Source organism: Falco biarmicus, chromosome 5, assembly GCF_023638135.1.
Source record: "Falco biarmicus isolate bFalBia1 chromosome 5, bFalBia1.pri, whole genome shotgun sequence".
Lineage (NCBI taxonomy): Eukaryota > Metazoa > Chordata > Aves > Falconiformes > Falconidae > Falco > Falco biarmicus.
Genome location: NC_079292.1, coordinates 19843081 through 19869184, shown reverse-complemented (window position 1 = coordinate 19869184; position 26104 = coordinate 19843081). Strand labels below are relative to the sequence as shown.

Sequence of the window (26104 nt, the reverse complement as noted above, 5' to 3'; positions counted from 1 at the left end):
AATCTGTTTTTTATCTAAAGGTTTGGAAGGGAAAAATAAAGATACAACACAACAGAAAATAAAGGATATAACACAATAGATGAGTGTCAAACAAGCCAGGCCAGAAGCTGGAAGGAGGATGAAAACAGTAGTACCATGGGCAGAAGCTATAATTAAAGAGGAACCATGGTTACAACTTGCTAGTTTCAATTTCTGCTACAGAGTTTTTGTGAAGGCCTCAAAGACACTTTGAGCTAAACCTTCAAAAAGTTCTTGTTTACTGTGTCATAGTATTCTGCTTGTGTGAAATAGAATTCAAATGAGATTTCTGAAATTGGGGAGAGACCCATTATTGATTGAGAAGAGGGATTTAAATCAGGCGCTTCTCTAAAACTCAGTACCTTCCTCTGTATGTCCCACTTCTATCTGTGGGCATGTTACTTTGGGCTGCTAGAAGGTCCTTCATGTTGGATGTCACAGCTCTAAGTCTTTCGTGTTGGGATGACTAATTGCTTTGTTCTAAAGCATGAGGAAGTATCCTTTAATGAAAGTAGCAAAGTTGCAACTCCATGATAGAGATTTTTCCCTTTTAAGATATTGATTATGGTTTAACAAAAAACCATTAATGACCATGGAAAGAATGACTAAAATCAGTCCTTTATGTCCTTTCTTAGATTTTGTGTTGCAGCAAAAATGGAGTCTCTTTTTCTTGTCTTTTGTACTTTCATAAATAATCTAAGCGGTCATTCCTTGGGTCATTCAGATTAAGGCTAGGAAATGGCTAAGGTAAATGTACATATCTGCTCCACGTTTCAGAGCAGAGGGCTCTGATAATGACAAGGATGAGACTATGGATGAGCTGGAGATCAAGCCTTCTGGCTTGGCAAGTGACAGAACCTTCTGAACATGGACCTCACTGAAATAAACTTGCACCAGGGCTCCTTACCTGATACAAAATGCGACATGGCACAGAAACTTAAAAGCTGTATCAGATCCAGTGCTGTGCCAGTCAGGTTTACTGGGCACGGGGAGCTGAGCATGCACAGCAGCAAATCCCTGCCTGTTCCTTGGTGACAAACAGCAGCCAGGAGCAGGCACATGTTGCCAGAACAGCATGTGCCACCTATGCCCGCTGCAGCCTTGGAGTGTCTGAGAAGATTCATTCTGGTTTGCCAGCCTGCTTCCAGTTGCTGTCTTTCTCTGCTTGTGCTATCTGTTGAGAGAGACACCTCAAGGTCCTCAGGAAAGACATTGTTGGGAGTGAGGCACAGGTCAGTCAGGTTGCCCTGGCAGGCAGCATACCAGCTCTTTTGTGGTGATCTTTGCTACAGCTAGTAATAGATGCGATGGCATGCTTGGTTTACAGCTAGCATAGTGTGGTGCCCACCACAGAAAACTGTATGAGAAGAATCAGGTCATCAAGGCTGGGTAGAGGCTCTATTGAAAAATGGAAAAAAAAAAAGAAGGTAACCTGTCAACAAGAGGCAGATACAGTGATATACTTGGTGGTGAAGACAGTGTCTGTCCTGCAGAGCATCAGGCAAACTGATGAAAAGTAAAAGAACAAAGCAAGTGGCTCAGATTTGAGTCAGTGAAAGAGAACACCATTGGAGTGTAGCTTGAATATTTTGGTCCATTCCAAGCTTACTATTTTTTAGCAAAGACAAGTCTTGTACATTTTGTATTGAATTTTATCAACATATTCTGACTTTTTGCTTTTTTCTTGTGCTGTATAACTGTATGCAAGTTCCATTTGCCAGTGATCTGATTGGATGTCTTGTTTGTTTGTTTCTGTAGGATAAAATCATGGGTAGATAAGATGCAAGAAGATCTCGTAACATTGGCACGAACAGCAAGTGGAGTGGACCAGCTTGCTGAGGTGAGTAAGCAGATTCACCTTAGACTGCAGTAAGCATAAAATGAAGTGAATGGTGTGCATCATCAAAGCATTACAACGATTTCTTCCCAACATAGTAAGCGCTGCAGAGTTTAATTCCCAAAAATCATTTTATTGACAGAGAAGTGAATAACACAGACATCCATCAGTTCACACTCTTAATGTTGCAGCACTTACTCCTCATATTTAATCAGCTTTGTAATACCAGACATAAGGCTTTTACCAACACTTCCACCTGAAGCAAGTGTTTTATGTTTGTCAAATAGAGTATCCAGGAAACAACTGTTCATGGCAGTGGAAAATTCTGCTCTCTGTTAACAAGGGAGACTATTTTTCTGACACATATTTCCTGAAGTGAGGCAGGTTTGGTTAGAAGAAACATCAAAGAGAATGAAAACTACTTTTACTCAGGTGTTCAAATTTAACCCGAAGTGTGTTTTAGGGAAGAATTTACAATTCTTCTGTCACAGAGAAGAAACTTTTGTTCTATATTCCATTCATAGAAGGTAAAAAAATATCTGAGATTCCAGGAGAATGGAGTCACAATTCAGAAAATGTCAGGATTATGATGCCTGTACAACTTTGTGTGTATGCATGACTCGGTATGCAACCACATGATCATATATTTCCCTCTCCCCATCCCTGCACAAGTCTCATGGCTCCTCCTGTGTACTGATGATCTCTGGGTTGATGTAGGACTGTATAATGAAGGGAAATTTTGCTGTTACATCAGGAAAGAAGTTATTCTGTCAGCCAACAAAAGCCCTTGGTGCTGGGGAACTGAACATGGAGCTGTGAAATCTGGTTTTCAGAAGTCATAATCTCCCCCAATGGTCCATGAAATGAATAGTAGCTGTTTTTCAAAGCCATTAAGAAACAAGGAAAAATCGTGTGTGAAGTTTCTCAGATTTAACATCATATATTAATGTATTCCTTTGACCTTAATGACTTTTTGCCCAGACATCCACATCTCATAGGAATCCTGTTCTAGAAGGACATTTTTACTGACTGTAAGAGGAGGCTAGATGACCAGCTCAGATGTCCATGTTTACATTGCGGAAGCTACAGTTTAGATGATATCAGCACTGTCCTATAGAAGGAAGGGCTGTGTCACTGCATGTACCTGAGGAACATCAATGAAGATTGCAGAGTTTATATTATTCTGGCTGTTTCTAATATTTGAGTGCTTCATATTGCAACACAATTTAAGGCAGATGCTTTAGATGCACTTTTTAACTTTGGAAAACCCCAAACAAACTGAAAATTAATTCTTGAAATCCTAACACAAAACATGAGATTGACACACACGTGAGTTTCCAGCATAGGATCTTAACAACACAGGAAACGTCTGTCACTTGAGCTTTCTGGAACTGTAAGGGTTGTCCAGCATGGAACACTGATGGTGGTTTTTGCAGGTGGATTTCACATGTCTCTGCATACAGGGAACAACAAGGCTTGCGAATCATCTCTCCAGGTTTTGGTGAGGAGTTTCTGCTAAGAGGAGCAAGGGCCCTTTTTGGTCATCTGATCTAGGTGTGATCTGTTCTCTTCTGTGCTTGCTGTGTCTTTTTCAGAATGTTTCCTCATTCAGCATCATACCTCTGATCTGCCTTGGACTTTCTGTTGCATTCCTGCTGTGCTGCGTGGGCCATCTTTATCTCTCCTCAATGTATTCTATGTTTCTCTCAGTTTCTGCCTTTGCTGCCTGGCCAGTCTGCGTTTCTCCCTTACGTTGGCTTCTTATCCCTATTTTAGGATCTTGCCAGCTTTTTCCAGTTCAACACCTCTCTTTGGACTCTTTGGTTTGCATTAGCATTTCTAAAACATTCTGTTCAGATGTGCGTGGCCAGCCTGTCTCAATATTGCTATTGCATCTTTTCCACAGGTATTTTTCTTCCGCCTTCTCACATTTCCCTCCATCACTAGTTCATGGTCTGAGACCTGTAGTTTTCTCCTGGATGTTTTTTCTGCTTCTCTACCCATTTCTTTGCTTGCCATTTTAGAGTCTGTTATCTCGTACTCCCATATCCCTAACTCTTGCCCTTTTGTTCTTCAGTCAATTTTCATCTCCTCTTTCTCCCACTGCTTAGACTGCAAGGGTGTAGGGATTGCCTGAGAGACTACAGTGAGTCTGAGCTTCAGCTGCAGAGGAGGTGTGACGTTCTCTAGGAGTGATGTTCTCAGGGCTGGAATACATCTATGTGCAGGTTATCAGGGATTTAGCTGATAAAATCTCGACAGTGACCTACACCTTTATTTCAGGCTAGAATTCGTTAAACACCAAGGAGTAAAAAGTGTATCTTTGAATCCATGCGCTGAGTTCTTAATCTACAGTGTGGGGGCAATAGGGTATTTCAAAGGGAAAAGAGTGACAGAGGATTTCTGAACTGAGCAAAACAATGTATTAATGTCTCAACTGTTGCCTGGCATTTCCATGCAAAGACCACATAATAAAGTAGATAATGAAAAGCCATGAGACTGATGCTTTCACTTTTTTTCCCTGGGGAAAATGTTAGTTTTAGTTAATATTCAGCAAACTTACAAGCTGCTAAAACAGTCTTTTAATGAAAACTGTTGGGCAAACATAATAATATGTAGTGCTACCAGCTTCACTTAAGGTATACCACAGTGACATTCATGCTGAAAAAAATGCATTAGTCTGTGAATGCTGTAGGTAAGTTTCTTTCAGAAAAGGCCAAGATTTATAGTGCACTTCAAGCAAATAATTATCTCAGAGGGTATCCACAAAGGTAGTCAGTATGTGCTTGTAATCCTAGGATTACAAGCATGAAAGGGGGGATGTTTCCATGTAAAATATCTGTCTATATCAAAGCCGTTTGTTTGACCTAAATTGCATGATGTCCTTCTCTAGCCACAAGGTTTTAATTAGCTATCTTGCCCGCAAGGGAGAATGCAAAGCCCTACGAGGTGTGAGCTTTGCAGTCTCTCCCACTTTCTTCTTGTATACAGGCTATTGTCACTGTCCCATTTTTGAATGACATCTTCCCCCCTCCCAGCCCCTACTTGCTGCTTGTTAATGTTAGTCAGATCTCTTCTGAAACAAACCATAGTCTTGGAAAAATGGAGACTACAAGACATTAAAAACGGTATGCTTGCATGCCTGTCACTTTTATTCACAGAACTTGCCTTCAGTTGCTCAAGCTTTAAAAATACGTAAATCAGACTGAATTTTCCGCTTTGTTTCTGACTTACTATTTCATATAACTCCAGAATTTTTTTGACCAAGTCTGTAGTCTTCAAGTTTTTGGAAAACTTTAGAAAAGACAGACATTTGTTTGTTTTTAATGCCCCTCTTCCCTCCAAAAGCAGAATGGCTAATACAAATAGAAGGAGCACTATGCTCCTTCTATCATAAAATAGTAGACATGACTTTCTGTGGACAGCTGTGGTAACAGAGTGTGTAGGATTGGAAAGCTGTACTTTGGTCAGACAGATTTTTGGTAGGAGAAATGTGTTTCCTTGTTCTAGAGAAATTAAATTTTAATTTGACCAATTGATGAGGTTAAAGCTCATAGTAAGGACATGTAACAGATTAAAACGGTCTCACAGCCTGGTCAACCTCTCCCTGGACTCGGGGAAAGAAGTCCTACTGGTTCAGCTGAAGTTACAATCTGTCTGCTTCATACATTTGAGTCTTCTATGAAGACCTCTAAAGTGACTCAGATAGCTCTTGAAGCAGCACAATTACTACATTTTCAGCTGAAGCAAATTAGTTCTTAAAAAAATGGCTTTTTTTTAAATTAGCTGCTTTGTTGTGCAAGTTTACAGTATTTCCATAACTTCTTGAAGGAATCTCGGGGTTCATTGGTGCTGTATGTGCATGTATGTGTGTTGGATGTCTGTGGGTTTTTGTGCTGCAGGACATTATGCTACACAGTGGTCTCTTCTGGAGAACTGTGAAATATTTTCTTCTGGCCATTATGGAGAGGGACTGCCTGAACTGTCGTTTTTTTTTTTTTTAATTGGGAGACCTTAAAATCTAAAATGCCATTAAACTCAAGTGAGGGACTTAGGTGAATAGCAGAACTGTTGGGATCAGTACCTACATAAAAATCTGATTATTCTGCAGTGTGAATGTAGATATATCTAGGGAGAGTATTTTTTGCATTAAAGGTGTTTACATTCAACATGTACTCAATTTAATGGAATCATGTTTAAGGAGAGGAATCTTCTCAGAAGAATTCCATTTTCTTTTTGTTCATTGACAAATTTCTTACAGTCACTTGGAATCACAATCTTGTCCTAGTCACTAACCACTCTGCCACTTTCGCACATATAATAGAGCCATTGCAACTTTCATTAGTCACAACTTTTGAAAATACCTGTATAGCAAGAATACTTGATAATACATGCATAGATATTCCACATAATCTTAGAAAAGAGAAAATATTTTAGAATTGCTTTAGTAAATTAACAGTAACTGTGTTTCTGAAAATATGAAGATGTTTATGCCAATGGACATCTCACACACCTTTTCTCTTATTAGCAATGATGAACGCAATATAATGCCTATAGTAAGCAAAATTGGGAAAGTAAGTTTGAATGCCATTAGATTAGGAGTTCTACATTGAGGCTACACTTATCCATAGCCTTAACCAAGCAAACCAGTATAGCTAGAGCAGAATGCCAGAAAAAATGGATATGTGTAGGAGATGGAGAGGCATGTGAGAGCTGAGTTTTATTAGTATGGTGCACAGAGGGAACATTATCTTCAATTTATAGATGTGCCTTTCCTCACTAATTGATATTTGCCATACGGAGAGAATCCTGATCCAACCAAGAGTTGAGCTCAGATTTGTATTTTTCAATTTAGAATTTTAACTCCAGATCATTCTTCCTCTGAATTAGTTGTGGTGAATTACTACTTTGGTGCTATGCATCAACACAAATACTAGTAAAATCTAGATGTAAGTTCTCTTATCAGTAAGATTGATCATGTTTAAAGTGTAGTTCCTCTTTGTGTCCTTCAAGTTTTATTTATGTTATCTGGCAATGGTTTCCAAAAATAGCTTAAAAAAACATTTTTAAATACTGCGCTTTTTTTTGACATTATTAGGAGTTTAGGTGAGTTCCGAGAGAACTCCAGCCTGGATTTAATACCCGTGTAATCCTCATTACAGTAATACAAAGATTGCTTCAACAAGGCAGGAAGTGAGGATTCAAGCTGCCAGAATACTCATCTCATTGAAAACTGGCAGAGCTCTGCTGACTTCAGTGGATTACACTGATTTACATTTGCTAAGAATCACAGAACTGTAGAATGGTTTGGGTTGGAAGGGACCTTAAAGACCATCTAGTTCCACCCCCCCTGCCAGGGGCAGGGACACCTTCCACTAGACCAGGTTGCTCCAAGCCCCATCCAACCTGGCCTTGAACACTTCCAGGGATGGAGCAGCCACAGCTGCTCTGGGCAGCCTGTGCCAGTGCCTCACCACCCTCACAGTTAAGAATTTCTTCCTAATATCGAATCTAAATCTACCTTTTTAAGTTTTTTTAGTCATTACCCCTTGTCCTATCACTACAGGCCCCTGCAAAAGGTCCAACTCTAGCTTTCTTAAGAGTAGGCTCCCTTTAATTCTACGTTTATGCCTAATAACATTTAAATTACAATTCAAGTGGGTAAAAAGTACTTTGAAAAAACCCAAACATTTTTACACAAGAAAGAGAGGCTATAGCTTGGTCTTACTGCTGCTGCAGTTGCCTGGCTGAAAAGGTTTTGTTGGATCCTTTCAGATTTAAGAGATGGTTTTTTTGACCCCTAGAAGAGCAAAGGGAATGTTTATAAGAAGTTGTACATACATCAACTTGAGACTTGAAAGCAGGAAGATGGGATACACAGGAAAAATGTTTCTTAGGGAGGTACAAGATGTCCAATGTGCTTCTTTAAATGCCTCTCAGCAAAAGCACATCTTAGTATATGCCCTTTTAATGTTTTAAGTATTGTGTTTCTAAATTAAAAACCCCACAAAATAGTCATGTAGTTGTCCTTTCAATTTAAAAAGATTCATGTACCTTTGGCGTACTTGTGAACTCTGTGCTGTCAGGTAGTATGAAGGTGCTTTCGTGTGAATGCTATGTGATTTGTACAGAGCAAACAGACTTTTAGTAAAAAATAAGAAGGAATGGACAGTAGTTTAATAGATGTAACTTCAATATTTATTTTGCTACATCTGATCTCACTGGCTTCATTTATCAGTAAACATTTTGTTTTAGTAAAGACAAAAAAAAATGCACAAAGTGTAAAGTCACATTCTTTACCTACAAATGGTTACCTCAGCATGCAAAAAAAAAAAAAAAAAGGTAAAGAGCCTACTGAACTACTACATGGTCCCATTTTGATGGAAGTATGCGCAGCTTCCATTTATACATAGACCTTTCACAGCAAGGACCCATGACTAAGCTAATTGACAGCTCTTTTAATCTAATAAACTACAAGTATGCTTCTGATTTCCAGCTCCAAAAATACCTCTAGGGACAGGAGACAGGAGGGAGGGATCCCTACAGTACCCAGAAAGGAAGACCTCAGTGTAGAGAACATGCCTTATAGCAATGCGTAACATTGTCTGTTCCAAACTGATTGAAGAGAATCCTCTTTTACATAAACAGTGTATTAAAAATGTGAGTCTGTGTGAAGAGCTTTGACGTGACAAACACACTGGAGCTTTGCTATGACTGTTAATGGCAAAAAATTTGCCATCTTGTGCAGCGTAACCTTTTCAAGCAATAGCATAATTGAACGAAACAGCAGATAGAGAGGCAGTTCCAAGGAAATCTAGTCTTTGAATCTGTTTCCTTTTTGATACATCACTGCAAAACCAATCCATGCATGATGTTCATGAGGCATGCTGTTATTGCAGTCCCAGGAGCTGTAGAGTGAACCCATATAGACTGACTTGGCCTTTAAATGATATTCATACCAAGATAGAAATACTGTTTCTTCCTCCAAAAGGAAAGAGAGCTACTTGCGGATATTTGGTATGTGGCAATGAGTTCCATTCACAGAATAAATCCACCAGCAACTGTCAGAAAATTTTTTATTTATTTAATCTTTTGAATGCTGTTTTATAATAATTAGCTCTTTCTTGTGGAACACCCAGCCGAGGTTCTGTATGAGCACATTTCATCCATTGCTCAGTGTGAGGTCTCTGTGCCTAATGCACAGATGGTGCGAGTCTGCTGAAGCACTCAGATTGGCAGCAGATTCCCAGTCCATGCTTTTAGCTTTTCAGGTCTTGGATCAGTCTCTAGAGTTTAACTGAGATGAGTGACTTGTAAGAGAGACTGGTCTCTGATCTGAACTGCCCTGGAGCAGGGATGTTCAGGAAAGCTTTCTTCTGCCAGAAGAAATTATAACCCAGGGGTAGTTTTCCACTGGACTCATTACAGATTTTAGCTAAGTTAGTGTTATGTTCTAGAGGCTCTACAGATAGAGGCATGCTACCATGCCACTAACTTACTACCTATAGAAGGTATCATATGTAGCTTGCCTTGTTCTCTTCATTAACTGTATAGAGGTCTGTGCAAGGGGAGACTTCAACAGCTTACCGGAATTTAATGTAAAATTCTTATCTGGATGCGTCTTCCTTACTGCCACAGGTGGTCTGAAATTCCTGCTTCAACAGGTGGTTTGACAAACAAGTTAGCAGTAAATGTTTTCATTCTTATTAGTCTGTGATCTGCATGTTTTTTCTGTGGCTGTTTCTTTAGTATCATAAAGTTAATGGGATCAATTAGCAAAGGCTTTATATAAAGTGGGAGTTATTTATTTTAAAAAAGTGGAGCTGATCCATAGAATTGAAACTTCCATTTATTTTTACTAGCTTTATTTACTTAAGTTTGTAATACTGTATTTATCAGGTTGGATTCAGTTTGGATATGCTTTAGCCAAAGGCAGAGTTTTGTACCTCATGCTATTCTCTGATGAACTACCAGGTGGACCTAGGGGATATATGGCCACATTCCAGGATATACTACATTTACCCTTGTGAAGGTTGAAGTAATGGAGAGTTCTATGATTAAGAAAAATATAAGAAGAAATGCGACAACTTTTTTTTTTTTTTAAGATAATTTGATTTTTAAGAACAGCAACCCAAATTAATACATTTGGTTTATATTTCTTTGGAGGTCTTACCTATGGACCTGATAAGTCTGAATTTCATTTGAAAGTTCTGATTGCTATAGATTCTGATTAGTTTGTTGCTGTTTTGACCCTGAATTTTAAGAGACTTGTGACCTATAAAATATTGATGTATTGGTGTGCATCTCCATCTTTCTTCACCCCTGAAAATGGAAAATGTAAATAATACCACAACACTTGTAGGTACAACTTGTGCAGCTGTAAAACTGTTTGCTGTGTGCCCTGGCTGTACTCTCTAGTGCTCTAGGAAAGGAAAGCAAGTGCTTAAATGAGTCAAACATGGGAATTAAGGAAACTTTCATATTCATACAATAAATTGTGATACCCAGTGAGGCTGACTGTGACTGATCTCAAAAGTAGGAGTATCCTTTCTTTTCTCCTTTTCTCTCTTTTTGTTGTCCTCAATGTAACAAAAGACTAAACTGCTTTTTTTTAAAACACAAAATAAAATAGAGAAGAATTTACCCATATAAAATAAATACAAGTAAACTTTGATGTCATCTTGAAATGAAAATTTAAACAAAACTGGTGTTTTGAAGTTGTTGAAGCACTTCTTGTATCCTCATCACATTAACAGTTTTATATTTGCTGAAACTTCCCTGAGTTCAGGCTGGTTTTATGAGTGGTTCTGGTAGGTCTACAACTGCAGTTTTCCACAAAAGTGCAGTTTTGTTACATTGTTTTTCTAAGGAGAAGGAGAAAGATCAGAAAGCAAGGAAGCAACTCCATTTTTTTTAAATGCCCCTAGGAATGTGTAATGAAATAGATAGTTCATCTGAAAGTTTGGCTGTACATGAGGCTGGTGCTCTGAAATGCTTGAATTCTTTCTAAGCATAAATTGGCTGTTGTACACAATTTACACTTGTGCATTTTGCCTCATCCCTAAGGCTAGGACACCAGTTTGCTGTCTGAGTAGGGTGTAGTGAAGGGAAGTGAGGTCAGGATTAGTTCTAGAACAAAATTATGAAGGAGTTGGTGCAGTGAAATATGGGCATTTCACGTATTCATTGAGAAGTAGAAGTCCATTTACCAGAATTAAAATAATGTCAGAGATGGGTTAGTCTGGTTAGAGATTCCCAAAATACAGTAACACATTATTATTTTTTAATAACATAGTATTTATAAAAGTATGTCCCATTTGGGGCATACCACTGCCACTGCTATGTTCTATGTGTAACCAAATACCAAAGCTACAGGCATTAAAAATAGAATCCTCCAAACTAAATTTTTTTGAGTTTACACATTGCTAACTAATGTCAAGATGTCAGGAAAATTAAATCAGTTTTAAAAATGCAGGCTGGGAAATTTGAAATCATATCTGCAAGTTCTCTTTGTAATTCAAATGGAAATAAAGAGATTGCCAAAACGCAGGGAGCCTCATTTATTATTTGCAGATGCTACTTTCCCTCTGCTCCCTTAGCAATAAACTGACATTTTGAAAGAGTTCCTTCTTCAAGCAAGCAAAATCAGCTGTAAGTCACTAAGAATATGTGGTTGCATTAGCAAGGCTTGCTCAGGCTCAAGGGAAGGGATAGCCCAATATTACCATTGTTTTAATTACTATTTGATGATCTGGATAATCTTTGAGCAAAGCATTGTTCTTGATTCATTTATAATTTTCCATTGGCTTTAACACTAATAAAATCTGTCCTGTTGGTGCTCATGTTCAGATGTTTTTTGTAGAAGCTCAGAGCAAATTGAAGATTTTCCTTAAAAAAACCCACCACCAAAACAAAAAAAATGAACTTATACCTAATAAGTCCTGTGGTAAGGACCAAACATCAAAAATACTCTGCTAGTTCCCTGCAACTTAAAATTACCTTTGGGGAGGGAGTCAGTAGGTGTTAAATTGCATAAAGAACAGCCAAGTCAGGAAAAAATGTCCTACAAGTAAGTCATGTGGAGAAAGTGCCTAAGTGCCCACCTCAAAATATTCCAGAAATGCAGCAGAAATGTGAAACACTTTCTTCCTATTGTTCTTCTGTTACAAGAAAGATTCACTTGTTGTACCTGTACTCATGAGTTGGGATTTTTGCATTCTCCTCCAGTCTCAGCTAAAAGCCTGAGCTTAACCCCGCTGTGCAATCAATAAATGATGTAGCCTTTGTTACTTAATACATTATTGCTATCACTATGAAACAAAATTGAATGCTTTAAAGTACAATTTTCTTCACAAAGGGGGAATTTTAGATTTGGTTTTGATGTTTTTACAGTAGCAGAGGTATAAAACTGAACTCATGTTTTATGAAGGTTTGAATACAGTGTCAATTACAAAAATTACTTCTTAATTTTAAAGTCCTCTAGACTACTTTGTTAATTATCAACAGTGTCTGATGACTCCATCCTGCAAAGTATCCCTGATTATCTGCTTTCCTTTGAGTGGGCACCTGAGTGAGCCAGTTGACTCTGGCATTGCTTATACGCTCTTGCAGGTTAACTGAGGAGTAAGCGTTCCCATTATCTTGCAGAATTCAGCCTTGAATGTTTTATTTAAGAATGAAGAAGCTCTGATAATTTTTTTTTCCCAATGTGTACACCACTACTATGAGTCATGGTTTTAAACATGTCAGCTGCCCTGTCACTTGTTATCCCAGACCTTTACAGCAGTTGGTGATGAGGCAAGTGATTCTGAAAAGCGACAGCAAAAGTGAACTATTGGGGTGGGTCTTTTTCCTTTGTGTTGTTGCCATGAATTTCAAGAATGAAGGCATCCGTGAGTTGCTAGGGAGCAGCTGTACTCATACATTACACGCAGCAGAGAGTAAGACATATTTAAAATGCTCAGACTGATTTCTTTGAACATACAGAATGCTCTTTGGGCAGGAGCATTTTTTAGTGTGTTCCACAATGGATCGCTTGTGATTCAAAGGAAAGAATTGTCTTGTGAGAAAAAAACAATCCTTGGCATATATAGAAATAGAAGGTATCAATATAACTTTGGAAATAGGATACAGTAATAAGAAGATAGAATTTGCTGCCTCTGATTATATAGTTCTTGGTGACTAGTAAAAATTTGAGTATCTGCAGTAATAAAAAGTTGGCAATAGTAATGACTTGCATTGGATTAAAGGTGTAATTTCTGTTTTCTGACTTTTCCTGCTCCCCAGATCTCTTCATATGTTTGAATATCTGTCAAATGCCCCCCCTCTCTGCTTTTCTCACATAAAAGATATCATGACACGTAACTTCATGATACTGATAAAGAGAAAAAAATAAAATTAATGAATATGTGGATGTTACACATATATATACCACATATATATGTTTTCACGATATAATTTTGTTAAAATAGTTGTTTTGAAAATTTTAACGTTACTCAAAATTTCAGTAAGAATTGTGATTTTTCTTTTTCAAGTGAGATGATTCCTTTCTCCCCAGGATGAAATACTAAATTTTTTTTGGGTCAGTCTATGGGTTTTTTTTTTTTTGTTTTGGGTTTGTTTTTTTTTTTTTGGATGGGAGAGGGAGAACAGAGAGCAATGAATGAGCTCAGAGCTGACCAATATCCTGGGCCAAGTTGAAGTAGATGTATAAATTAGAAAAACTCTTAAGTTATCCCACTAGCTATTTTTTAATTTAATATTCTGATATGATTTATGAGGCAGGGATTTTACTTCAATCAAGAATTGTAAGATAACTGTCCTTTGTCTAGGTAAAGAGTGGATAGAAATGCTTTGTATTGGGATGAATAAACCTCTGGAAGCACATGTTCTTTCCAGTAATTATAAAGGTGACTTGGGTGCTTGCTAAGCCTTAGGTTTAGAAATCCCAAAGCTACATAAATCCCCAACCGTCAGCAAAGAGCAAGCATCATTCTCCATTTCTTCCTGGTTTTAGCAGAGAATTACACATTGCAGAGAACCAGCTTTGGTGTTGTGTCAGATTAGGTCATGCAAGCGCCTGAGAAAAATGTTCACCAATTCTTCTAGTTCTGGGCAATTAATGCCATGATAATGTAGTTTACTTTGTGTAGTTTCAACCCAGGGATGGAGGAGAGTTTTGAACGCCGACTGCACAGTTTTAAGGGTGCTAGATGCTGGTAACAGGGTTTGTCAGCAGTTGGACATGATGAGCAATGAACCATATCTAGGTTTCTCCCAGGACCTCCAGTCAGGAATAAAAGGAGATGGAGCCAAGAACAGGCTGGAGACAAGGCTACAGTGTGGGTCCAACATCCATCCAAGAGACAGGTCTGGAGGAAAGATTTAACATACATCTGAGGGGTCTATCTAGGAGATGGACTAACTATAGTATGGGGTCAAGGTCCATTGAAGGGGCTAGGTGCTGGAGACAGGCATACCTCTCCCGTAGCCAAGGACTGGGCTGAAATGGAGGCCATGGGCAGGGGTGTGGGTGGAGGTCCTCAGTGAGGCAGGTCATGGTCATTGAGGCCTATTAGTACCCTGTAGTGGTAGAAAGCAAGAGACTTTTTGGAAGGACTGGGGGAATTGGCCACGGGAGATGCTTTCCAACAGTAGGGTGTGGGCAGGAAGAGAATAGTTTACAAAATATTTAAGTTTTGCTCTGTTCTGAGGGATTTTAAAAAAATTATTTAATGAGTTAATTGCTTTATAAGCTTGTAAAACTTAGCACAAGATTTCACAAGCACTCTTAATGTTTTGGTGTAGTGACTTTCAGAAAAGATGGAGGAAGACCTACCACAATATTTTGGTTGATTTGCGATCCCATGCTCAGCAGTAGCTTTGAACTGTAGTTTTAACATCATGATAAACATCAGCTGGTCCAGACTGATTACAAAGCATTGGTCATGGACAGAGGTGTCCCATCAGCCTAGCTGAGCTAAGTGATCTTGAGAATAGTATTGAAATAATAAAAGCATCAATAGATTTGCCTTGTATGGAGAGGTATTATTTGAACTGTTGAGTTATTTTGTTTCTCTATTCCAAAGCATATTTCAAGACAGGAAAAGGTACAGTGGTTTTGGTTAACTTTTGAAATTCTGGGTTTGAACTTCTGAAGATCTTGTCTCATATGATTTCTGTGTCCATGAAAGTATTCGATGATGAAACTGAGATTGGCATATTCATGCCTCATGTTTAGGCCCTCAGCCAGGTTAACACTGCCTGAAGAAAAACCTCTGTTTTTTCTTAAACCGGGAGACTGACAGTTTCAAAACAAACAAACAAACAAAAAACAGGCAAAGGAATTCTATTGTAGTTTAGATTAATTCAACATGAATTATTATTCCTTGTTATTCGGGTAGTCTGTGTAAACAGTGCCAAGACTACGGATCCAAACCACAGAGAATTTATTACTCTCAGGAACTTTTTCTGAGTGCAATAAAGCATGTGGGCCATTGAAATAAAATTTCAATGTTACAGGGGGCCCCAATGCCTGCCACAACATAGCAAGAGCCAGGCGCATCATTCGTTCTCTCTCAATTTGTACAGAAATGTTTGATTTTCCCTTTAGAAAGCATGGAGAATGTCTCTTTGTGAGAAATTTATAAACATGTCCTTGAAGACTGGGTAGAGAAGGGCATGTTCTCCTGAGGAGCTGGCAGTTTTTCTAATCTTCACTACATTCAGTGATGGTCCTTTTGTTGTTTCATCCTAATGTGACTCCCTATCATATTCTCTCGCCTAAAACCTTGCAGTTCTTTATACCAAAATAAATATGGAGCATTTAGAAAGCAATTTTAATGCATTCTTGCCAGAATAAAGAAGTACATGGCTATTGAATTCAGAGAAAACATTATTTTTTGTGCTATGACCTTACAGGTTTTACTTAGTCATGCAATGAGGCTTTATTCTGTGAGAAGTGGTAGGGCTTTACTGACAATTTGGAGAGCTTTTAGCAAAACATTAGTGATTAAAGTACCAAAAATGATTTTAGACATAAAAGCCAACAGAAACTTCCATTCACTTGGTCAAAGCAATTTAATAAAATGTATTCAAATTAGCTCTCCTTAACAAGCCACAGAGCCTGCCAAATCGCATTTGGAAAGATGAATGATCACACCTTTGCTGATAAGACCGTTTATGGCTATTTGAGATGAGCTTTTGCTAATTGTGTTTGACTGCTAGGTGGGAGGCTTGGAGAAGGAAATCTTGTCACAGGGTGCCAAATCCTAAAGTACATTGTCATTTCCCTGTGTGTTGTGCTGAACTGCTGCAGTGCCATGGCTGAATTAAAGGGGAGCAGGCAACAAATAAATTATGTACACACGTCTTAAATAATTAGTGAATATTTCTTACACTGTTCCTTGGTAGCTGAGACAGGTCTTACCCTTCAGGAAAATAAAGTGTGTGAAGTTCTGAGTTATTTTTGATGCCTTTCATTTAGGAACTTGTGGGATAAATCTTCCAGCAGTGGTAGAAGCAAGGGAGATAGGTACTCTGAGCCCTGCGGTTGGGTAAAACAAAGAGGAGGAGAAAGACAGACTCAACTCAATGTGGGATCTTGTGCAAAACTCAAAGGATCTTTTTTGGGAATGTTGTTCTGAATTTTTTTCCTTTTATTTTTTTGATTACTGACAAATAACAGATTGTGAAGCCAGCCTCAGAATCAGGCTGTGTTGGTGGTTGGACCCACGATGCCTGTTATAGAAGTTTTAAGTTAAATTATGAATAGGACTCCTGTCTCTTGTGGTGCTGATCCTTGTTAAGTCATTCAAGCTTTTGAACTGTGCTCATAGCTAGTGTTGGAGAAGAAAAATGAGAATGTTTATTTTTTTCCTGCAAATGTACTCACTTAGACCATACGTTGATAGTCTGCAGCTTTCAAACCATTCAAGCTTGGAAGTGTGGGAACAACTTCCCTATAGGAGTGGGGTATGTGAAAAATTTGAGTGCTTTCAAATTGGGGGTTCATAGGATCATATATTTGCTAGAAGGATGGATTAGATACAGGGATGAAAGAGCAGATTTTCAATCCAGGTTCTCAATCTCTTACCAGTATGGCTTACTGTAACTTTGCTCTAGACTGAAATAAATTATTCCTTTTGTGTTTCTCATTGGTAAGGGTGCAAAGTCATGGATGGATGCAGAGCACCATCACCGTAACTCTGCTGAGCCTGTTAGAAACTATATTTCACTAAAGCTCTTAAAGCTGTCAAAGAATTAGCACTACAGTGCTCTCACCCTTATAATACAGCTGGTCAGCACAGGCTCCAAGTTATCCCTGTCCTCCAGCTGCTCCAAACCTGCGTTACTTGCCTGTGCCCCTACTCTGTATTTTCTTTGCTTGTGGCCTCCTTAATGTTTGTTTATAACATTGAGTAAAATATCCAATTACAATGAAATGGCACCTTTGCAGTAAACTACTGCTTTCTCCAAATTTTAAGATGTTTTTTGCCTAATTGAAACTCCCAAATGAAAAAGGATTATATTTAAATTTTTGTATTGCTTTCAGCACTTGGTAGCAAATGAAAAGCTGTTGCATGAAGAAATCTGAAAAAAAAGAGAAACTAGGAACAAAATTGAACAAAGCAAAACATTTTCACAAGCAAAATAAATGAATTCTTTAATATGATTTTGAAAAGTATTATTTAAAAACTTCTGTGAAAGTTACTTTATATCTTTCTAGCCTATTTGCAAAATCTTGTGACCATTCTTCTATATATTTAGTAACCTTTGACGCAAGTGTACTTCACACAGTCATGAACAAAGTTTGAAGATTTTGGCACTACATTTCTCTTCAAAGAGTAAGACACGAACACCTGGTAGCACCCATATTCCTGTGTCTGTTCCTTACGTGATCAGGGTGAATATTTGCTGATGATGGGAAAACCTGACAGTTTGCAAGATTTGACGGTCACTCAAATTCAGATACTTCTCTGAAATTTACATTCTTGATTCAAACCATCTGGATCTAGAAAACTGATTTCTACTCTTGCCTTGCCTGCAGGACTGTAAGGCTCTTCTAGTCACTGCAGTCAGTTTAACTCTGAATCCCACTGCTGACCGTGTAAATGTGTTTCGGAGAAAAATGTGTAAAATTCTCTAGTGATCAGTTGTAGAATAAAATGTCTTTATTTCCAGTTTTGTTGATTAATAATTGGCCTATAGGCTACTTCTACTACTAAGATCTGTCAAAAAAAGAAAAGATATTTTGAAAGATATTTTGTGTAATGCCTAAGATAAATTTCTGTGTAGCAGTTTTTAAAATCAAACACTTCAGAAATATCCAAACTATAGTCTGAGTTAATTACAAATGATCTTCTTGTGTAGTGGTTTTCTGCTCATGATGCACTGTGTTGTTTTTTTTAAATAATTGCTACTATAAGAAGAATTAAAGCATATTGCAATTACTCACTCACTAGTTGAAAGGATAGACTGTACTTCTGAAGGAAAAAAACCCAAACCCAACGTAAGTGTTGTGAAATTCAAACATGATGAAAACCTATGACAGCTTATGAGACATGCCCAGTAGTTGTCAGAAATTTATTTGTGGTAAATACCCATCAAGCACCAGAGGCATATTCCGGTGAGTTTCTTTAAGGTCTCCATAGCTTTAACCCGAGAAACCTGGCCAGGCTGGTAGACACAGTCTGGTCTGCAGTTTCTCGGTTCTTGTGCTGGACAGGAGCCAGCGCATTAGCGCTGGACCCGTTCCTGCCTGTGCTTGAAATTACTGCTCGGGAGACAGCACAGCCCCCACCAGGCAGTGCTGCGGAGAGGCAGAGTACTTGAGTAAACTCAGGCCATCTGTTGGTTGCATAAATTACTTTTCCCCATTTGCCCATCTAGCCATAAGGTATCCACTTTTTTTTTTTTTTTTGCGCTTTTTTTTAATTTTATTTCCCCAATTAGTATATTTTTTCTTTATCCAGTTCTAGTAGGCTAGAGATAGGCAAATGGATTTCCTGCTACTTTTTTCTTTACATCTTGTGGTTGTGTGCATTTCATTGTAGGGGTTTGTTTAACTAATCAAATGATTCCCTTTATATATATGTGTTCTGCGTTGGAAACAGTTAATGGCTCTTCAACAGTGATAACCTTTGTTCATCACAAAGGAGCAACATGATTATAGTTCCTTTCTTGTCTTCCATCCCCATTTTTTCCCCTTTCATTTTTCCCCCATTTCCCCCTTTTTGTTTCTCTTCCCCTTTTTCCTCTTTTCTTATTTGTTTTCTTCCTCTTCTTCCCTCATGAATACTAACATTATAGTATGAATAAATAGATAAGGGACTAAACTGATTATATTAGCATAACTGAAATGTTTTACTGCAAATGGTATGTTTGTTGCTCAGCATTCAAGGAAGAATTAAATTCAGCAATAAGTGATTTCTACTTAAGTAATTTTAAAGGATTTCCATTTTACTTCTCTTTCAGCACTCTGTAGGAATCAGATTACTTGATCATTTAGCAGCTGAATACTCTGTCACTAGAAACAGTCAGTTTTGAAGATTTATTAAATGATTTTTAGTGGCACCTTCTACCTCTCAGACAAAAAGGTGAAGTATTTCACAAGGCACATTTTGATTTTCCTAGCAATGGTCTTTCTGAAGCTGTCCAGTAAGAACAGAGGACAGCCTGATGATGGTTTTGTCAAGTAGCTTTGCTTACTTTGAATGTCTGTCACCATTTTGATTTATTTCCATTTTTCCCCCTTACAGATTTATTTGCAAAACAAAAATTTGTATACTGTAGAAGCCAACAACCCTCGTCAGCTAGTGGAAATTGCAGCCAGAGACATTGAAAAACTTCTGAGCAACAGGTCTAAAGCCTTGGTGGTGAGTACTAATGGGTTAGGTTTTCTATCTGGCATTTTAAAAAAATGTTATTTATTATTGAAACATGGTTTTATGGTTATTTTTGTTGCCTATGCACTTACGGGCAACGTCAGCCTGATGTGTACAGGGCAGGACATGTAGAAAGATGGCTTGTGACTTCATGGTAGAAAATGAACTCATTAAGTCATTGGCATAGGGCAGATGTTTGTAATACTGATGGACAGGTTAGGAACCACAGCCAAGTAACAAATCAAGCTATAAATAGATTGGAAAATATTTCTTTAAGTGACGCATGTGAATGTTTATGACATGAAGATCACTGTACTCTACAGTCACTAGTGATCTTGGGGAAACAAGAAGTAGAGCTTTTTTAAAATGTGATTTAAAAATAATGGCATCTTTGAAGTCATGATGTTCATTTTGATTATATTGCTGATTACATCTGTTAATATTTGGTCTCTTCGTCTTTTTGGTTTACTCAGTCTTTCTTGACGGTAGCAACTAATTGTTCTCCTTCAACAAATGTAGCCATGTGTGAATCAGACTCATTTCCATACCTATTCTATTTCTGACTTGCTAATTTAATCTGTATTTCAAGCATGTTTTGTATCAACACAGTTAATCTCAAACTATGAGTGTGAAAACCATGCAGTATGGTAACCTCACATTTCTTTACGCTTTAAATAAGAAGTAGCTATTTCTTTAAAGTGCTTTTTCCAGCAGTCTCTTTCTCTTCTATAAGACACCAAACCTGGGTAATTGCTTTTTAGGATTCCTGCTCACATCACTCTGACTTGTATCAGAGTGGTATTCAGAACACACTGACCAAACGTGCATGGGGGGATCCGGATGAATTCATAAACACGCTTTTTGCAGAGTGGAGCTATTGGAAATAGGTTTAAAGGATGGAACAGCAGACTGGGATTCCCTGAGCAATTACATATCCACATAAACTTGCAGATGAGTTTGGACATGTCATTTAAAGTGAAAGAGAGAAGGAAGAGGGATTAATTCACCTAACTGTAGACATCTACGCAGCTGGTCGTCCTAAGCTCCTTTTTTGTTCAGTAGAATAAAACAGGCACTTCTCAGTCAGGATTGACCTGACATGTTCCGAATAAGACTTTAAAATGGGATGAACTACAGCCCAGATGTACTCTTTCTGTCAGAGGAGCCTCGATGTAAATGTCTATAATGTCAGTCTATGAAGTTGGGGGAGACGAGTCCCACCCAAGCAGTCCTTTTATCAGTACAGTTTCATGCAGCTGAAGAATCGGTCTGAGAGTGAAACTGCTGCTGCACAATGTCTTGGGGACTACCCTTCTTGCAGGTGATGAGATTTTGCTCAGTCTCTTGTCTGTGCATGGGTACCACAGGAGGTACCCATTTTCCTGCCTTTTGTTCTTAGCAGGAGTGGACTTTTCCTGTTCCCATAGCTTCCCTAACATGCCACATACATCAGTGTTATCTGGGCCATGTTATCTGGGCCAAAGCTTCTCTGCTTTAGTCAAATGAGTGTAAAATAGATACTATTTTATTGCTTGGTTTTCCTGTTTTAACTCAGTGGGCATGTGTTTATGTAGCACTCTGTGGACTTTGCATTATTATTGTAAAATATTTTGTCATTTGCAGACTTTTGTGAACACATGAGGTTTTCCACCATTTCCCCATTAACCCTTACAAGTCTGATGTTTTTAAGTTATAACAGCCAAATCTTATATTTTCTTGAGATTCAAGATTAATGTAGGGGTTTGTGGGGGGGTGTGGTGGCTTGATCTTAAAACTCTTATGAAAATTAAATAAGTATGTCATACTTACTTTAGAAAAGATTCCAGAACAGGTTTTTTTCTGTGAATGTAGAAGAAGAAGGGTTCATACCTCATTTTAGGCAAGCCCATGGTCACTTTTTAAAGAGGGTAATATGATTCAATTCCCTGATGTAGAAGAAGATTAAATTAGGCGAGGGGTGTTCCTTCAGTCCAGTTGCTCTTTGTTGTTCTTAAAAGAAATCTTCCAAACTTCTCAGATAATTTTAAATTATCAAGTCCATGCATCTTGAAGGCAAATAAAAAGTCCTCCAGATGTGTTAGTGGCTAAAGACTTATGACTTTAAAACAATTTTATTATTTTGCAGGGTGTGACTCATGATGTCTTTAATGCTTGGGGTTGCCATTACTACCAATGCTGCGATGAATGTACAATACTTACTATTTTTAGCTGCATGCTATCATTTCAGGATGCATGTCAGCAAGACTTCTGCATGACATCTTTATCAATCTGGCCACTTCGCGCAGAGTGAAATTCATGCCCAAACAGGTGAAAATAACTTAGCTCCCCTCCCACACTTCACATGTCTGAATTTGATTTGCCATCCTTTAAATACTGATCAATGATGCTTCTATTCAGTGTTGGAACATCTCTGATTTTTTTTTTAATTACACGCACACCCCCCCCGCTCCCACCCACCTCACCCCCCCTGAATCACCCACCTCTCCCACCCACCTCACCCCACCCCAGAATCACCAGATTTTACAAACATTAATTACATGATTACAACACATACCTAAGATCGTTTTTTGCAGCAGAGTGATTGAAATGACCTGTTACAAACATTCCTCTACTCCAGCTTAAGAAGGATGGAGACGTCTTACAGAGGTTGTCAGTTTGTCTTGCTGAAACTTTCTGTGAAATTTGTGTATTTTTTATTTCCTAATTTTATATGTATAATTATATATATATATATATATAAATGTATATATGGTAACCTACTGTGCTTTTTTTAAGCAAGTGGTATTCAGTTTCTCTCTTTATATCCTACTTTGGTTTTTTCTTTATTTTTTTAATTTTTTTTTTAAATCTACATTTTTTAAACAAATACAAATTTTTCAAAATTAATTTCTTAAGAAAACTTTCTAGGGATGGTTGCTCATAGATGATTCCTGAGAAAACTGACTTTTCCCTTTGTATCAAATGCCAGCCACAGCCAGAGCCAATGAATTCAAAAGTGCGTATAACCTTTCAAAGCAGCAAAACTGGCTTAAGCTTTTAAATATTATTTTTATTATTGTTAAGGTGATTAAGCTTTTTAATAATATTTTCATTGTTTGATTTAGCTTCTGATTTCTGATTCAGACATTTCTCTCGACCACTGTCAAGGCTAGCTCTTCTGGGGTATTCTGTTATTTCTATTAAAAATGTATTTCTGATGTATATTTATGTACCCAGCAACTTGGTCTGACTGAAAAAAAGAGGAAAAGGCCAAAGAAGCATTACTTAAGGGGAAAAATACCCTTTTATTAATCTCAGTCCTAGTCAGATCTCTTTGCTGACTCATATTCTACATTGTTATTAACTTCGGATCACTCATGTTGGTTTCTCTTGTGCTATCATTTAACCTTATCAGCTCCTAATGGCTCAGATATTTACACTGCCTTTTCTATTTGTAGCTATCCCAGATATATATCAGAGATTTCAATGATTTCAGATTTTAAATCTTCCTTTGGATTATTTTTATACACAGGAGACACACTTTCTATCTCCTGCATCTAAACTGATATTTTCTGCTAAGAGAATTTCTTGACTTTCCATGTGTATTTCTGTTTCTTCTTCTTTTCAAGGACTGTCTTTACACTGGCATTTTGTAAACTTTATGTAGTGAGGCTGAATTACTTATCTGAAATGTAAGTAGTCTTAAATCTGATGGGTCATATTTTCTCTGACATCAGGAGTAGAGCTGAATGCAACTGTTACTAATGATTGCACAGAAAGTTTTACCATTGGGGCTAATATGATTCAACGTGAATTAAGACCTGAATCCTGAAAAGAGTATGATGCAAAAGCATCATACATCCTCCAGTGATGCCACGAGGAAGGTGCCAGTGAATGACATCAACAGTGCCATTGTTCAGAGACTAGCGTACCCCAGGGATGCCATGATTTTCTATAAGCATGCTACACAAACAATCTTTGGGCAAGGGTATAATAAGCAAATATTAGTGATGACTTTTCTAATAGTAAGTTGGCTTCCCTTGAGCTACAAGATCACCTTTAAATGAGAAGTAACTCTTGCATTCCAATTTATTTGTATTTTCATGCAACCTTGTGCTAGAAAACTCTCTACATATGACTTAAATGTAAAATTAGTGGTTCTGTGCATTGCACACAAAAGGCCCGAGTAATGTGGAAAGCTTTGTGATTTCATTTCTGGTTTGTACGAGAAAGCATTATAATGAAAATCTGGACAAAGATGACTTGTCTCACTGTAAGGAAAAAACAAGTCTATTTTTATTTTTTCATGTGTGTGAATTTATGTTTGGGAGAAGCTTAAAAATGCTCATTGAAATAGTTACCTAGCTGGGGAAGGAGAAGGGGTAAAGTCCAAATCTGAACTCAGAGGGCTGTTCTAGATAGCTATTACTAGACGATATTAACCATAGAAGAAAAAGTCAGGATGAAAAGAAAACTGAGAATTTTCTAGCAAGGAATAGTGGAGGAAAAGAGTGGTATGAGTAGTAAGGAGGGAGGCAGGCAAACAACAGTCTTATAGCCAAGGATGCTGAGGAGTGTCTTGCATTAGAGCCTGTTGTTCAAATAGTGAGCGTTTATTTTGTGGTTTGCTGTTGTTTACTGTTGCATACTTGCCTGGCCAAACCCTATTGAACACATGCTATTTCAATATTACAGTATTTCCATATGCATATGGTATACATATGGTCCTACAAGGAGCAGGGAGTTGGACTTGATCCTTATGGGTCCCTTCCAACTTGAGATATTCTATGATTCTATGGTATTACAGGCAACTTAACATTCTGTCTCTGTGTACTTGCTGAAAGGTGGTGTACAGTCTAGCAGTGCTGCGGTTGCAACCTGCATTTCCAGGTGTGTAATGAAAGACAGGTGGGGAATTCATGGAAAACATGTCCTGCAATAACTACAGGCAAAACTTGCAAAGGTTCTTAGATGTTTTTCAGGTACACAACCTTTCCAAGTGTACCAATAAATAGTACACCCAACCCATTAGGCAGTCTGGCACATAAAGTGTTCATTTTCACTAGAGTTATCCTCTGTTTTAAAGTTCCTACCCCATTCATCAGTTTGTAGCTTTCTGGAGCTGTGTAGATTGTGCTAATAGATCATAATCTTTCAGTTCAGGTGGAAACTAAATAATTTAAACAAAAACTTTTCTATATACAAGAAAGTGAGGATACTTGTATTTGGACGATAGTAATATTTATTTGAGTATCACTAGAAATACTAAATAGGGTACTTGACATTGTAATATATGAATAAAATATGTTTTGAGGAGTTACAAACATTTTCTCACGGTCTATATAAACAGACCCTTTTAAACTCATTAATATATGAGATGGACGCATAGTTTTCCTTACTTGTGTAAAATACTGTAGTAAGCTTAAGTTTGCTTCAGTAATGCAAAGATCCTAATTTTTGTTGTCACACTTTCAAATTTAAAATTTCAAATTGTGGTTTTTAGAAAAGTATATTTAAAAAACTCAGTGCTTTGCAAAAGTCTGTTCTGGGGTTTTGTTTGCTGTTCATGCATTGTGTTGTGAGGGAAATGAAGTGTGACTTATGTTAAAGTAATATTTGCTCCAGTGCCGCACACTGGATCTAAGGTGCAGCTTCACTCCTGTGCAGTGTGAAGTCATTAGCTGTGCAGCCCTGGGCCTTCCTTTGCTTATTTGAGCAGCCCATTACTCAATAGATATTGGGGAGCAACCTTCATCTTCTATGGCAGGAAAATCTGCTGGTTTACATTCTCACTCATTTTTGCTGGTATATTTGAATTTAAGAGATTAAGCAAGTTTGAATCTCTTAGATAATAGAAAATTAAAGTTAAGGGAGAAAATGATGAATAAAGAACACAGTCTTTGCAAGCATAGCCTGCAGAAAATTTTGAAACAGGATCAAAACATCTTATTTTACGCTTAGATAAGATTACTTTCTGCAGTCCCAAATCCTTTAACTGTTGGCTATGTGTTTGTGTAATATTTTGAGATGAATCCTACTTGTCCTCCTATCCAAAATTAGGAAGTATGCATATTGCCCTGCAAATCTTCTTTTCCACAGTGAAATATCTTTCTGGAAAGCCTCAGTGTCATTAGGTTATTATCAACACTGTGGTGTACACTCAGTGCATTTATTAATAAACTTTTCTTCCATTACTGCCCATATTCTAAGGCAACAGCATATTTGTTTTTTGAAGCAAACACTCAAGGTCCACTAAAATACATTTCACTGGAGAATGAGAGACATCCATATTTTCACTGGCAAATTCCTGCTTAATTTTTTTTTTTTGTTTTGCTGTAGGGTCATTTGTTTTTGCTTTAACTATTAAACCCTTGCATTAAGGTCA

General features: G+C 37.7%; 1 protein-coding gene across 11 annotated transcripts in view; it reads left to right on the top strand.

Annotated features, from left to right (window-relative positions):
- CACNA2D1 (calcium voltage-gated channel auxiliary subunit alpha2delta 1) overlaps positions 1 to 26104 on the top strand; it is a 436670-nt gene that overhangs the window by 57875 nt on the left and 352691 nt on the right. For all 11 annotated transcript variants that reach the window (XR_008822121.1, XR_008822120.1, XM_056340748.1 and 8 more), the window contains exons 2-3: positions 1777 to 1858; positions 19615 to 19731. Coding sequence is in view for 9 of the 11 variants with exons in the window: in XM_056340748.1 (XP_056196723.1) it covers positions 1777 to 1858; positions 19615 to 19731 (199 nt within the window). In the remaining 2 variants the exon portion in view is untranslated. The remainder of the gene's footprint in view (positions 1 to 1776; positions 1859 to 19614; positions 19732 to 26104) is intronic.